This window comes from Lepidochelys olivacea (assembly GCF_965140295.1).
Source record: "Lepidochelys olivacea isolate rLepOli2 genome assembly, chromosome: 2".
Classification (NCBI taxonomy): domain Eukaryota; kingdom Metazoa; phylum Chordata; order Testudines; family Cheloniidae; genus Lepidochelys; species Lepidochelys olivacea.
Genome location: NC_140412.1, coordinates 18,705,055 through 18,720,568, shown reverse-complemented (window position 1 = coordinate 18,720,568; position 15,514 = coordinate 18,705,055). Strand labels below are relative to the sequence as shown.

The window sequence follows — 15,514 nt, the reverse complement described above, 5'->3', positions numbered from 1 at the left end:
AAAGAAAAACCTGATACACTATTAAGTCCTTAAACAATAGCTTCCCGGCTGGATTTACTCTCTTCTAATGTCTCAAGTCTTTTATAATGAGATCTTAAATGGGGCTGACAAATTACACTTTAAAACATGCTCTCCAAAGAGGGGTTTCCTCAAACATGCTTTATTTCCAGTAATAACATGAAACAACGGGGAGTGGGATTGTGTCTCCTGAGATTATTACTAGATAACATTCATTGTGAAAAGACAAGAGGCAAAACTAATTGCTGCTCAACCTTGATGGTGGTGAAATCATCAGGATGGCGAGCTTTCAGGTACCCACTATGTGATTTCAGCTGTGCTGTTAGGAGGGACCATGCACACATCACAGAGAAAAGCTCCAGGTGACATAGTCTAAAGGAGTAGAAACCTAGGGTCAAATCCATCTGTGGGGTAAGCAAAGTCAGTCTATTGGATTGGATCCATCAGCTCCTCAGCAGGTGTCAATCAGCACAGCTCCACTAAGGCTGCCTACAGAAATATTGAACTGCTCTTCTATAAACCCTTCCCATGTATCGTGTATGTAGTGTAGACGAGACAGTTCCCTACCTGTGCTGTAAATGTAGTTCTTCCAGACGTGGGTGAAGCCGTGCATACCACTTAGGTTTCAGAGTAACAGCCGTGTTAGTCTGTATTCGCAAAAAGAAAAGGAGGACTTGTGGCACCTTAGAGACTAACCAATTTATTTGAGCATAAGCTTTCGTGAGCTACAGCTCACTTCATCGGATGCATACTGTGGAAAATACAGAAAATGTTTTTATACACACAGACCATGAAAAAATGGGTGTTTACCACTACAAAAGGTTTTCTCTCCCCCCACCCCACTCTCCTGCTGGTAATAGCTTATCTAAAGTGATCACTCTCCTTACAATGTGTATGATAATCAAGGTGGGCCATTTCCAGCACAAATCCAGGGTTTAACAAGAACGTCTGGGGGGGGGTATGAAAAAACAAGGGGAAATAGGTTACCTTGTATAATGACTTAGCCTCTCCCAGTCTCTATTCAAGCCTAAGTTAATTGTATCAAATTTGCAAATGAATTCCAATTCAACAGTTTCTCGCTGGAGTCTGGATTTGAAGTTTTTTTGTTGTAATATCACAACTTTCATGTCTGTAATTGCGTGACCAGAGAGATTGAAGTGTTCTCCGACTGGTTTATGAATGTTATAAATCTTGACATCTGATTTGTGTCCATTTATTCTTTTATGTAGAGACTGTCCAGTTTGACCAATGTACATGGCAGAGGGGCATTGCTGGCACATGATGGCATATATCACATTGGTGGATGTGCAGGTGAACGAGCCTCTGATAGTGTGGCTGATGTTGTTAGGCCTTGTGATGGTGTCCCCTGAATAGATATGTGGGCACAGTTGGCAACGGGCTTTGTCGCAAGGATAGGTTCCTGGGTTAGTGGTTCTGTTGTGTGGTATGTGGTTGCTGGTGAGTATTTGCTTCAGGTTGGGGGGCTGTCTGTAGGCAAGGACTGGCCTGTCTCCCAAGGTTTGTGAGAGTGTTGGGTCATCCTTCAGGATAGGTTGTAGATCCTTAATAATGCATTGGAAGGGTTTTAGTTGGGGGCTGAAGGTGACGGCTAGTGGCGTTCTGTTATTTTCTTTGTTGGGCCTGTCCTGTAGTAGGAGACTTCTGGGAACTCTTCTGGCTCTATCAATCTGTTTCTTCACTTCCGCAAGTGGGTATTGTAGTTGTAAGAAGGCTTGATAGAGCTCTTGTAGGTGTTTGTCTCTGTCTGAGGGGTTGGAGCAAATGCGGTTGTATCGCAGAGCTTGGCTGTAGACGATGGATCGTGTGGTGTGGTCAGGATGAAAGCTGGAGGCATGTAGGTAGGAATAGCGGTCAGTAGGTTTCCGGTATAGGGTGGTGTTTATGTGACCATCGTTTATTAGCACTGTAGTGTCCAGGAAGTGGATCTCTTGTGTGGACTGGACCAGGCTGAGGTTGATGGTGGGATGGAAATTGTTGAAATCATGGTGGAATTCCTCAAGGGCTTCTTTTCCATGGGTCCAGATGATGATGATGTCATCAATATAGCGCAAGTAGAGTAGGGGTGTTAGGGGATGAGAGCTGAGAAAGCGTTGTTCTAAGACAGCCACCAGGTTAGCCGTGACATTATCGGGGATAGTGTTCTTGACGGCTTGTAGTCCATCTTTGTGTGGAATATTGGTGTAGAGGGCTTCTACATCCATGTTGGCCAGGATGGTGTTATCAGGAAGATCACCGATGGATTGTAGTTTCCTCAGGAAGTCAGTGGTGTCTCGAAGGTAGCTGGGAGTGCTGGTAGCGTAGGTCCTGAAGAGAGAGTCTACATAGCTAGACAATCCTGCTGTCAGGGTGCCAATGCCTGAGATGATGGGGCGCCCAGGATTTCCAGGTTTATGGATCTTGGGTAGTAGATAGAATATCCCAGGTCGGGGTTCCAGGGGTGTGTCTGTGTGGATTTGATCTTGTGCTTTTTCAGGGAGTTTCTTGAGCAAATGCTGTAGAGTTATCAAAAGAGCACAAGTACTCCTTTTCTTTATACCACTTAGGTGCATGTACACCCCGCTCATCAAAGCCAGAGAACTTTGCTGAGCAGTACACTTCTGGGCAGAGCTCACACCCTCTGGCCTTCTAGCCCCGCCCTATTTAAGCAAGCACCACCCCAACCTCCCTCAGTTCCTTAGCACCGAACATTAGGAGTTGGTCTCTGATACAGAGGGGATGGAAGGTGGGTCAGGGAATAAGTCTGCACTCACATCTCAAAGAACAGTTACAGCACAGGTAGGTACCCGTCTTTTCTTCTTTGAATAGTTGAAGATGTGTACTCCGCTCAGGTTTCAGAGTAGCCGCCGTGTTAGTCTGTATCTGCAAAAAGAATAGGAGTACTTGTGGCACCTTAGAGACTAACAAATTTATTAGAGCATAAGCTTTCATGGGCCACAGCTCACTTCATCGGATGCATAGAATGGAACATATAGTAAGAAGATATACATATACACATAGAGTTTGTATGGCAACTTCCACCTTCTCTGTAAAAGGCTAATTAATTAAGATGAGCTATTATCAGCTATTATTAGCTTATCTTAATTAATTAGCCTCTTACAGTTTGTATGGCAACTTCCACCTTCTCTATACATGTATCTATCTTTTACTATATGTTCCATTCTATGCACCCAATGAAGTGTAGCCCACAAAAGCTTATGCTCTAATAAATTTATTAGTCTCTAAGGTGCCACAAGTACTCCTGTTCTTTTTACTCCACTCAGGTGACTCACAAGCAGTATTGGTAGGAGGTGGGGCTTGGAGTCTACTTTAAGAACAACTGCAGAATGGCTTTCCCAAAATTTGCATCTGATCTGGATGCTGTCGTAATGGCATAATACTTGGTAAAAGTATGTATGGAAGACCAAGTAGCAGCCGTGCTGCAAATCTTCAATAACGAAAAGTCACTGAGAAATGCAATCAATGTCACTTGGGCCCTCGTTGAATGAGCTCTTAACCTCTGTGGAGGCTCGTGAGAAGGGATGGGGATGGGAGGTGGGAAATGAGGGGTGTGCAGAAATTGGATGGCATAACTCAATCTCATGGTGCTTGGGACCCAATTGTCCATAATTACTGTGTCCCAAGCACTATAAAGGCGAGACAGCCTGTCCCTGAACTGAAGAGATTGGGATGGGGAGGGCACAGCTGTCCAGGAAATGACCGTCAAAATGGCTGCTTGCTCAACTTTGTTGGAGGTCAGGTTGGCTGGTTAAAATGGACCCAGGTCTTCTCCTCTGTGACCTATGACTCTTCCTGGAGATATCTTGCTGCCCACCAGAAAAGGACAACTCCCAGAAGAACTGCTGTGAGCACTATTGCTGCTGTTGTTCCTGACCTCCATAATCATGTCTGTTTGGGGCTAGGGCAGGGGGGTCCAACCTGAGCCAGAATTTACCAATGTACATTGCCAAAGAGCCACAGTCATACATCAGCAGCCCCTCATCAGCTCCCCCACCCCCACTCCCAGCACCTCCCACCCACCGGCAGCCCCGCCAATCAGCGCTTCCCCCCCAACCCCATCAGCTGTTTTGTGGCATGCACGAGGCTCTGGGGGGAAGGGGGAGGAGCGAGGGCATGGCAGGCTCAGGGGATGGGGCGGGAAGGTGGTGGAATCTCCTTCCTTTTGGGGTTTTTAAGGTCAGGCTTGACAAAGCCCTGGATGGGATGATTTAGTTGGGGATTGGTCCTGCTTTGAGCAGGGGTTGGACTAGATGACCTCCTGAGGTCCCTTCCAACCCTGATATTCTATGATTCTATAGTCACAGCTGAAGTCATAATATGGGAGAAAGCATCTGCTACAACCAGAGCTGACTGCAATGACATGTTGACCACCAGATGGCCCTCTGCAATGAACACCTTAAACATTTTCCTGGAGTATTCTAGCAAATTATCAATGAATTTGGACACAGCATCCCAACTGATGAAGCCATATTTAGATGCTCACTGCAAATCAGCAAGCATTGTTATCTGTAATGATGAGGTTGAATAAATTTTTCTCCACATCAGCTCCAGCCTCTTAGAGTCCCTGTCCTTATGTGTGGACTTGCTTCTCCCCCACTATGATCTATTGTTTGCTGCTGCTACAAAAGTTAGGGGCTGCATGGGTATAGAAGCATTTGAAACTCTGCATAGGGACATAATATTGTTTATCAGTACACATTGCTGTAGGTGGCAATGAAGCTCTTCTACAAGGATTAGGCTCCAAAAGATCTGGAGAGCTACGCACCAACATGAAAATCAATGTGGAGACGGAGGATGGAAGAACAGTCAATGTCTTATCTACGAAAGAGACATCACACTTCCACTCAGCAGCGGAGCAGATGGGGATACTGAAGCTGGAATCAGTATCAATCCTGAAGATGAGGTCTGCACTTAAAGTATCGTTGGTTCCAATGATAGTGCCCTCAACAACAGACCCCTCAGTACTGAAAAGAAGGCAGACCTCAACACTGCATGCTGCACCCCTGGTGGTGCAGAATATGGTAATGGCGAACGAGATAATTCCATGACCAGACCAGGTGGCACTGAGGACACAGCCAAAGCAGAAGAAGCCATAGCAGCTGAGTGCTCCTGAATTGCTGGAGAATCAGTAATGGAGAGGCAGAGCAGGTCTGATACTGTCTGGTACACCAATGGCATAGAGACAGTCTGTGCTGACACCAATGTCATTGGTACCAGACTCAGCAAATGCCCCATGGCCGGTACTAGAACCAACAATACAGTGTCCAACTGATCTTGATGCAGTAATAGGGAGCAGTTAGATGGCTTAGCTCCATCCCCTGTATATGAGGAATCATGGTGCCGGTCACCATCCCTCTTAGAGCACGAAGAGGAATCTCTTCGAATCCTAGAATGGTCTCAGTCCATCTTGTGAGACTTCTTCCTTGGACAACCAGAAGAAGGAAAGCAATCCCTCTCTTCCTCTTAAGCCAGAGCCTGGAACAACATCTCTCATTAGTTTTGAAGGGCTCTGCAAGTCTACACAATCAGTGGAGGTTTCCAGTGACAAAGCGGGTCTCAAGGCCTGCTCCAGAAAGTACTGCTTGAGGTGCAAGTCCCTCCAACTTGAGTTCTTGAGAACCTTTTCTTTAACGTGCCAGCTCCCAGGTGAGATAAGCACCCAGTGTGGGGGTGTGAGGAATAACCACCCCACATGGCAGGCAATATTTAAAACTTAGTGAGGTCATTACACCAGGCTAAAAACTACTGCTAGCTACCATTAACTAATAAAAACCTAAGGGTACTACTAAACTGACTTACTATATATAACAACTCCTGAAACTCTGGACAGAAAGAAGCATGAGGTAAACACCACACAGAATGCTCCGACAAGTCATGGGAGGTGAGAAGGAACTGAGAGGGCTACAGGGCCGGAGGTTACTGCTAAGCAAAGTTCTCTGAGAGCTTTGGTGAACTGGGTGCTTGCAGATCTGAATGGAATACTCATCTGCAACCACTCAAAATAGTTCTCAGCATTTTTCTAGTGGCAGCTGCTAAAAGAATCCTGAAAAGCAACCGAGCAAATAGCCAGCTCTTTTTAGATGTCTTACACTTTGCTTTACTAAGGTTCTTGGGCAGCAGTACAACCAATGAAAACAACAACAACAAAGTCTGCCAAAAAGAAATAGAGCAATGTCGTTAGAATGTCATTCTAATGCATTTTTTCTTAGCTTTTTCAGATTTATGTCATTGAGCTATCAAGGACAACAAAGGCACTAAGTAATCTGGTATTATAAGAAAAGGTCATGGATTGTTCTGAGAGAATGTCGGCTCTTTCAGCAAGAACGAAAACTAGGGGAAAGTATAACAAGAGTTAAGAGTACTCACTAGGTGGGATGGAAAGAGATGCAGCAAACAGAGTTAGCAGCAGAATGATCACTTGAGGGCCACAGCTGCTTGTTTCTATCACATTTAAAGGGACATCTCCTCTTCCCATGTTGGGAAAGAATTTCTATAGGACAACCATGCTGCCCTGGGGTGGACCAATAGGGACCAGGCAAACACAAAGGAAGGTGCTCCTGGAGAAGGGATTGCTTTGCCTTTTGTACCATTTTCTGTATCACAAAGTTTTATGCCTGCACATTGCATCTTCAGCAGAGGAGGAACCTCGTACTCTCGACAATTTGATGGCTACAATTGACTTATTCAGTGCTCCTCTAGCGAAAGAGTCATGATTAGGGACTTCACTCCTCCAAAGAAATCTCATTGTTTTGGTTCTGCTGTGACCCACAGAATACAAAATCTCTCCAATATTTTGTTATATGGCCGTTTTGCAGCTTTCTTCTCATCTGAGAGCAAAGATTGCATTGTATGTTTTTGAATGCAGGTCTTCTGGCAGGAATCCCTGGTGGCAGACATCTAGTCATCAGTTTAAGCCTTCCGATGCTCAGAACATGCTTCCTTCAACAATCATTATGTGGTATGTGAAGGGTCACCTGAGTCGCATGGTATTTCTGCCTTCGATTGTAAGACAAGATGAGAATAGATGAAGACCAGCCAGCAGATACTATTATTCCTGCACAAACACCCTTGTTTGCATGTGGATATGGGCATTCATTCAAATACAGCCATTCCCCAAGTATTTGTACTAACAAAGACTTGTTCGTGTGAATGTTCACAAACAAGAGGTACAATCATAGTCAAACTAACAATATTTTTACAGAATTCAAACTGCTAGCAAACAATGCTTTCGATCAGTTCAGACAGCTTGAGTCATGAAAATTTTCTAGACATTTTCTACAGAATAAACTTATTTTTTAAAGAAGTATTTCAATCCCTTCTAGTTGGGAAAGTTCACAATATAAAAAGGTACAGTGATGTTAATTAAATACTACATTTGGAATGTGCAATTTGTGAAGTTGTCAATAAGCACGTATAAAGGTTAAATTTTGAAGGATTTTTTAAATGAGAAATCAGTTTATTCTATGCAAATGCCTACTTTAATCTTTTGATAATTTTACCACAGATTATCAAAGATTAAAAAAAATCTCAACTAAGCGCTCTCCATTCTGCCGTCCCCATGTGTACCGTCTTCTCCATTTCGAACAGATTTTAATTTTGGGGTGGGGGGAGACAGGATGACTTCTGTGTTTTGAACATTGCTAGCACACTCACTGTTTAAATTTTAAAAAAATACACATTTTAGGTTTTTTCCATTGTTCTTTACTGGCAGCGCACAAATGACTATGGGACACAGTGAAAGAAGACTGGGATGTTTTGGGCTGCTTGGTTAAAAAAACTCCTGGACTAGCTGAACTAACATGATTTTTTCCCATCCCTTGCTTGTATGACTGTCTTGGGATTAGGAAATAACCCATATCATATATTGTAAATCAGGGACCCTAACAGATCCTGTTAGGCTTAACTAAGCACTGGCTCCATCCATTTCAGGTGATTACATGTAATGAAACAGCAGCATAGTTTTCACTATATAAAATTTATACATGTACTTTTCTGGTAAAAAGCCAAAAAAACATGGAGACATCTCACTCAAAACACTGGTAAAACAAACCACACTTAGAAAAATGAAAGCAGATTTTTATTATTTTATCCACAGCCAATCATTTGACATGAACATGCATACGTAATTTTGCTACGCACACACCACATATTTTAACGTTAGTTTTTAAAGGTTAAACATACAACATACATCCTTATCCTTACAAAAATGAGTCAAAATGCAAACATAACTTTTAAACAAAACAGTCTTTACTTATTTAAAAAAACTTTTGTGTTGAGTACCATTTTGTACAAACACAGTTAATTTAAACAAATCTGCTCTTATGTTTCCTCATGGTTGCACTTGAAAATAAGCCGCAATAGAAAATGAAGTCATTGAGGGTTTTTTAAATAGCAGAAATAGGCAGTTTTGCCATGCAGAAGAAGCAATATTAAATATTAGTTTTTCAAAAAAAGAAAAAACCACAAGTTTAAAAATATTTAGTTCAAGTCACAGAACTTTCCCCGTACAGAGAAATCCAAACGCAACGCATAATTAGCTGCCACTTAAGGATGGCTGTTCTGAAAAGTAAAAATACCTTCCAGAGTTGATCATTTTCATTGATTTGGCACAGAAAAGAAGTCTGAGCTTACTTAAGAACAAGAAAGTGATTAAAAAGGGAAAAGAGGAAGAGAGAAGAAAATAAAAAGCAAGAACGAATGAGATAGTAGTTGCAATCACTAAAAAAAAAAATCTGTGCATCTCAGTCATTGCAGAATACTGTCTTCTGTTTACAGCAGGGGCTAATTCCAGGTAACTGTTATTGCAACATAGATTTAATTTGCTTGGAGGTAGTCTCATCATTCAAATGCTTTGTTGTGTACCTAAAAATAAAAAAAAAAAAAAAAAAGATTTACAAAAGCACACTTACAATTCTGTTCTTCTACAACAGACAAAGCAGGTAATTGAAGGAACAATACCAAATTTATTTAGTTACAGTAAACCCTCACCAATGATTGGGAGATCTATTTGTGTACTTCCTAACTAGGAAAATTCAGTAATTCCCATTGAAAGTAACATACATCTTTCAGAAAATTAAATTTATAAAAATACTAAATGACAGATAATGCTACTCATGATTATGTCCAACTGTTCTGTTACAAAAGGAGATTTTAAATGGATCCCTACATGTATTTGGGAAAAAACCTCAAGATCTCTTTTGAGTTGGATAGACTAGAATCAGTAAGGAACACTGACACATTAAAGACTGTTAAACTGTCAGTCAACGACATCTAAAATGTGTAGGTCTGGACTGAGATTAAGGTTTGATAATGATGCTCTACTTGAGTAAAGACAAATTTTGGGAATTCCCTACTGTAAACAAATGGCTACTTATAGGATTTCTTATTCTTGAATTCTGTTTAATGCTGTAGGTAACATTGAACTAAGTGTTTATATTTACAATAGTCCCTATATTTGGATAATGTTGAAGAAACATTTAATATGGATAAATAGCAAGTATTTAAGTGAGGCCATCGTATGTGTGAATTACTACGGGAATTATCTAAAGTGTGTTTAATCTCATAATTGATAATGTATATGTGCTTCAAATTATGTAGAATATAAGGTAACAGACATTTAAGTGTATTTATGTGTGGACTGTTTCTGTCCTATGTCACTGGAGGAAAACTGAATTTAATTCCTGCTCTAAAACGCTTTCTTTTCTTGTACCCAGCTCTCTTCTCCTCTCCTTTCCCTTTAATTTTATGTTCACCAGATAATTTGTGTTTTCTATTTTTATTGGTTATACCAGTAGTTCCTTTGTAGAGTATGTTCTTTTTTATGACTGAATATACTGAAATTATGCCCAGGTGTTTTGCTGATGAGTGGGGGCATGCTTCTGATTCTTCCCCTCTATCTCAGGACCTGAGAAGCTCATCTTCTGAAGCCGCACCTGTGTGGAGTGTCAGAAGGCTTCTGGAGCTGGAAGGGATGGAGTAGCCACTAAGCTCATGGTTCTCATGGGAGACTTCAATCACCCTGATATCTGGCCGGAGAGCAATACAGCAGTGCACAGACAATCCAGGAAGTTTTTGGAAAGTGTAAGGGACAATTTCCTGGTGCAAGTGCTGGAGGAACCAACTAGGGGCAGAGCTCTTCTTGACCTGCTGCTCACAAACCGGGAAGAATTAGTAGGGGAAGCAAAAGTGGAGGGGAACCTGGGAGGCAGTGACCACGACATGGTCCAGTTCAGGATCCTGACACAAGGAAGGAGAGCAGCAGAATACGGACTCTGGACTTCAGAAAAGCAGACTTTGACTCCCTCAGGGAACTGATGGGCAGGATCCCCTGGGAGAACAACATGAGGGGGAAAGGAGTCCAGGAGAGCTGGCTATATTTTAAAGAATCCTTACTGAGGTTACAGGAACAAACCATCCCGATGTGTAGAAAGAATAGTAAATATGGCAGGCGACCAGCTTGGCTTAACAGTGAAGTCCTTGCTGATCTTAAACACAAAATAGAAGCTTACAAGAGGTGGAAGATTGGACAAATGATCAGGGAAGAGTATAAAAATATTGCTCAGGCATGCAGGAGTGAAATCAGGAAGGCCAAATCACACTTGGAGTTACAGCTAGCAAGAGATGTTAAGAGTAACAAGAACAGTTTCTTCAGGTATGTTAGCAACAAGAAGTCAGTCAAGGAAAGTGTGGGCCCCTTACTGAATGAGGGAGGCAACCTAGTGACCGAGGATGTGGAAGAAGCTAATGTACTCAGTGCTTTTTTTGCCTCTGTCTTCATGAACAAGGTCAGCTCCCAGACTACTGCACTGGGCAGCACAGCATGGGGAGGAGGTGACCAGCCCTCTGTGGAGAAAGAAGTGGTTCGGGACTATTTAGAAAAGCTGGACAAGCTCAAGTCCATGGGGCCAGATGCACTGCATCTGAAAGTGCTAAAGGAGTTGGCGGATGTGTTTGCAGCGCCATTGGCCATTATCTTTGAAAACTCATGGCAATCGGGGGAGGTCCCGGATGACTGGAAAAGGGCTAATATAGTGCCCATCTTTAAAAAAGGGAAGGAGGAGGATCCGGGGAACTACAGGCCAGTCAGCCTCACCTCAGTCCCTGGAAAAATCATGGAGCAGGTCCTCAAGGAATCAATTCTGAAGCACTTAGAGGAGAGGAAAGTGATCAGGAACAGTTAACATGGATTCACCAAGGGCAAGTCATGTCTGACTAATCTAATTTCCTTCTATGATGAGATATCTGGCTCTATGGATGAGAGGAAAGCAGTGGATGTGTTATTCCTTGACTTTAGCAAAGCTTTTGATATGGTCTCCCACAGTATTCTTGCCATCAAATTAAAGAAGTGTGGGCTGGATGAATGGACTTTAAGGTGGATAGAAAGCTGGCTAGATTGTCGGGCTCAACAGGTAGTGATCAATGGCTCCATGTCTAGTTGGCAGCTGGTATCAAGCGGAGTGCCCCAAGGGTCGGTCCTGGGGCCGGTTTTGTTCAATGTCTTCATTAATGATCTGGAGGATGGCGTGGATTGCACCCTCAGCAAGTTTGCAGATGACACTAAACTGGGAGGAGAGGTAGATACGCTGGAGGGTAGGGATAGGATACAGAGGGACCTCGACAAATTAGAGGACTGGGCCAAAAGAAATCTGATGAGGTTCAACAAGGACAAGTGCAGAGTCCTGCACTTAGGACAGAAGAATTCCATGCACTGCTACAGACTAGGGACCGAATGGCTAGGCAGCAGTTCTGCAGAAAAGGACCTAGGGGTTACAGTGAACGAGAAGCTAGATATGAGTCAACAGTGTGCCCTTGTTGCCAAAAAGGCTAACGGCATTTTGGGCTGTATAGGTAGGGGCACTGCCAGCAGATCGAGGGACGTGATCATTCCCCTCTATTCGACGTTGGTGAGGCCTCATCTGGAGTACTGTGTCCAGTTTTGGGCCCCACACTACAAGAAGGATGTGGAAAAATTGGAAAGCATCCAGCGGAGGGCAACAAAAATGATTAGGGGACTGGAACACATGACTTATGAGGAGAGGCTGAGGGAATTGGGACTGTGTAGTCTACAGAAGAGAAGAATGAGGAGGGATTTGATAGCTGCTTTCAACTACCTGAAAGTGGGTTCCAAAGAGGATGCATCTAGACTGTTCTGTGCTAGCAGATGACAGAACAAGGAGTAATGGTCTCAAGTTGCAGTGCGGGAGATTTAGGTTGGATATTAGGAAAAAAAATTTCACTAGGAGGGTGGTGAAGCACTGGAATGCGTTACCCAGGGAGTTGATGGAATCTCCGTCCTTTGAGGTTTTTAAGGACAGGCTTGACAAAGACCTGGCTGGGATGATTTAGTTGGGGATTGGTCCTGCTTTGAGCAGGGGGTTGGACTGGGTGATCTCCTAAGGTCCTTTCCAATCCTGATAGTCTATGATTCTACTGGTGTTCTCAAATTTCCAAAGTAGATTTTTACAATGATTCAAGCAGCATGAACATTTAGGCGCCCACCTTCCCCACTTCCAGGCTGCTACCATGCAGCCCTTGCTGTTGCTGCTAGCTCTGTTCTCAAAACAACAGGACAGCTGCACAGAACAGCTTTCAGGAGAGCTAACTGTTGGGGGTTGGGGGAGGAGCTGGCTTTTCCGCAGGGGACAAGAGGAAATCCCCACTGATGCAGCATGAGTTGGAGAATAAATTGAAACTGGCCACATCTTACTCATTTTTGGACATATTTGGCACATCAAAACTTCTGACTACAAGATCTGGCTACGGTCCTCTAAGGACAATGAAAGTCCTTTCCTGCAGATTTTTTTGGCTCAAATTTTCATTCTGACTGCAAGTTGTGCACCCCTGCATAACTAAAGAATCTGCTATGCACTGAGGTGTACATTTTCCCAAGTATCTATCTATAAGGTTAACATCAAGTATTTTCCAGATCTATGCAAATGCTGGCCACTGTTTATCTTTAATAAACAGGAGAATATTGTATACAATCAAGTTTATTATCCATGTATAACACCCCAGTTGTTTTATATTGGAGGTCTACTTTACTAAACTCCCATTAGACTACAGCTTACATTTATTCCTGTAACTAAAATCTGTTATACTAAATTATTAGCCACTTGTCTGCCTGTGATACTCAGTTACACGGATTTGGAAACTGGTTACTCTGATTTGTTGTTGCTGTTATCCTAGTGAACAAATATAGTGGTGCTTTCTTCCTAGGATTTCAATCCATTCTGATAATGTATGTTCTGCACAATAACAGACTAAGATTTTCAGAGATCCAGAAGGATTATACTGTACAGAGTACTGTGCCAAAGTGAAATGCTGACCTGTATTAGAATATTTAACTGAATCTTGAATTATAAACGTCCTATATCTTTCCCCATATACATACTAATATCATATAAACTCATCTTAAACAAACTGATATCTCAAAACATACAATATGAACATTTCTGACATTCCCCACAATCCAAAATTGAGCTTTCACTTCTGTGGTTCCTCAGATTTGCTTAAACTGGCTTCTCATATATCATTTTATGCCTCCTACTTCCATCTACCCAGTGAGCAACTAATTAAATTTCTCCAATTCTGTTCCTTTGCTTGTACTTTAAGAACTGGATTTGATGAGTCTATTTGTTTGGGCATGACATTTTATCCAGTGTTAACTCCCCTAGCATCTCACCTAATGTACACAGTTGTGCAGTTAGGTGGTTAACTGGCTATGGAAATGGGCAATACAAATGGCAGTTCCATGTTAGTAAATGCAAATTTTGAACCAAAAAACCACCATAAAACAACACAATTAACAGTAGGTAAGCTGACTGGCAGTCGTAGCCAGGGAGCAGGGAATGAATGGGCCTGAAGACTTGACTATTGTTTTACCCACAAAGGCAGTCAACTCCATGTTAGGATTAAGGCATGCTAGTGAGGAAGCCTGCAGAAGAGAGGCTCATCTTTTATCTGTTATATTGATAGAAGACTTCATCATCCAGGTGTCTCTGTTCAGCACCTTCTAAAAAATTCACGTTAAAATCATTTCAAGTTAAAAATAAGTACCTGAGAGCATTTAGAAGGCCTTCTACGCTGTTAGGAGGCTGGTCTTTAAGGACTTTGATGCATCCTTTCATCTGGAAATTAAACAAGTTAACACTCTGTATCATGTAAATGCCATACAAAAATAACTTGCAAAAAGTACAGTTCCCCAAGCCCTAACACTTAACTACTTTAAAAGACTTTAAATGTACATGTTATTCTTCTGGATATTGGAAAGGTAGCAAACATCTAGAACTCTGAAATCTTCCCTTAATGTAGAAAGGCTTATCTAGTTACTTGCCATCACACTGAAAGCAGTGGAATAGCTACATCAAAATCTGCTGTAAGGAACTGAAAGACTTTTACCTTAAGAACAATATAAAGGTTTCACAGGGTTTTTTTCTGGTTTTTAAAATTAATACTTGTTTTGTCAGTGTGCTCAGAACAATACAGAATAAAAACCCCTGACCCTGGACCAAGTTCCATGGGACAATATTTCTTTTGATGCATCTACTACACATTTAACAAATAAAACATACACGCAATAGTATACATCCAACAGCACATTTCAATTACAGAACAAAAGGGGGCAAAGTTGAAGGTTGGAGGACAATGCAACCAATCCAAGTTGGTCTGGATGATTGTGAGGGATGAAAAATTATGTGGCAGTGGGGAACACACTGGACCTACTAGCCTTTCATTTGTAGATATTCTAATATTTATGTTATTTAAAAGATACACATATTGTGTGAATAAAGTATAATAATGTTTCTGGGTGTTATCTGGATTCCACTGAAACTCACATTCTACCTTAACTCTTAAGATGCCTTTTTGTGCATTTGAATGTATATTTTGGATTGCTTGCTGTGTGCAGTCATCTATACGGTAGGCTGGTAGTATATGCCAACCAATTAGGACTATTCCAGACTGTACGCATACTTGTTATTGATCTATTTGGACTCAGAAAATTCATATTACAATGGGAGGGGGGAAAAGACAGTCTACGTATAACTTTGGTTTAAACATCCAAAGACTATGAACACCACAAAACTTACATCAATTTTTGAAGTTTTGGCAAAGGCGCCCACTGGATGCACATGGTCATAGAGTATGATGACACCCACCATTACCCTCAGACAGAATGATACTGTTTCCTCATTTGTAAACCTGCTTCTGTACTCACTGGAATTTTAGAACACAAAAATATCCATTATTATATCAAACACCAAAACAGGCCTTCGTCTTTAACACTGACATTTAGAGGGGAACCTTCCAAAAAAGAAAAGTTTCTTCAGAGACAAGAGCAACTATTTTCACCAACACAGAAGTTAAACCATTGCTTAGAAAGCCCATTATTTGGAAACTGGAAGAATAAATCTCTCTCAAGCCCAAACTGACATCTTGCTGTTAATTTTAGGATTTTTCGTATTAACTGTCTTGGCCTCTT

General features: G+C 41.9%; 1 protein-coding gene across 4 annotated transcripts in view; it reads right to left on the bottom strand.

Moving 5' to 3' along the window:
• Window positions 1-8,091: 8,091 nt before the first annotated feature.
• CYRIB (CYFIP related Rac1 interactor B) overlaps window positions 8,092-15,514 on the bottom strand; it is a 75,297-nt gene continuing 67,874 nt past the window's right edge. For all 4 annotated transcript variants that reach the window (XM_084620985.1, XM_084620986.1, XM_084620988.1 and 1 more), the window contains exons 10-12: window positions 15,123-15,249; window positions 14,092-14,162; window positions 8,092-8,898 (exon numbers count right to left, since the gene is read on the bottom strand). In XM_084620985.1, coding sequence (XP_084477111.1) covers window positions 8,835-8,898; window positions 14,092-14,162; window positions 15,123-15,249 — 262 coding nt within the window. In that variant the 3' untranslated portion in view covers window positions 8,092-8,834. The remainder of the gene's footprint in view (window positions 8,899-14,091; window positions 14,163-15,122; window positions 15,250-15,514) is intronic.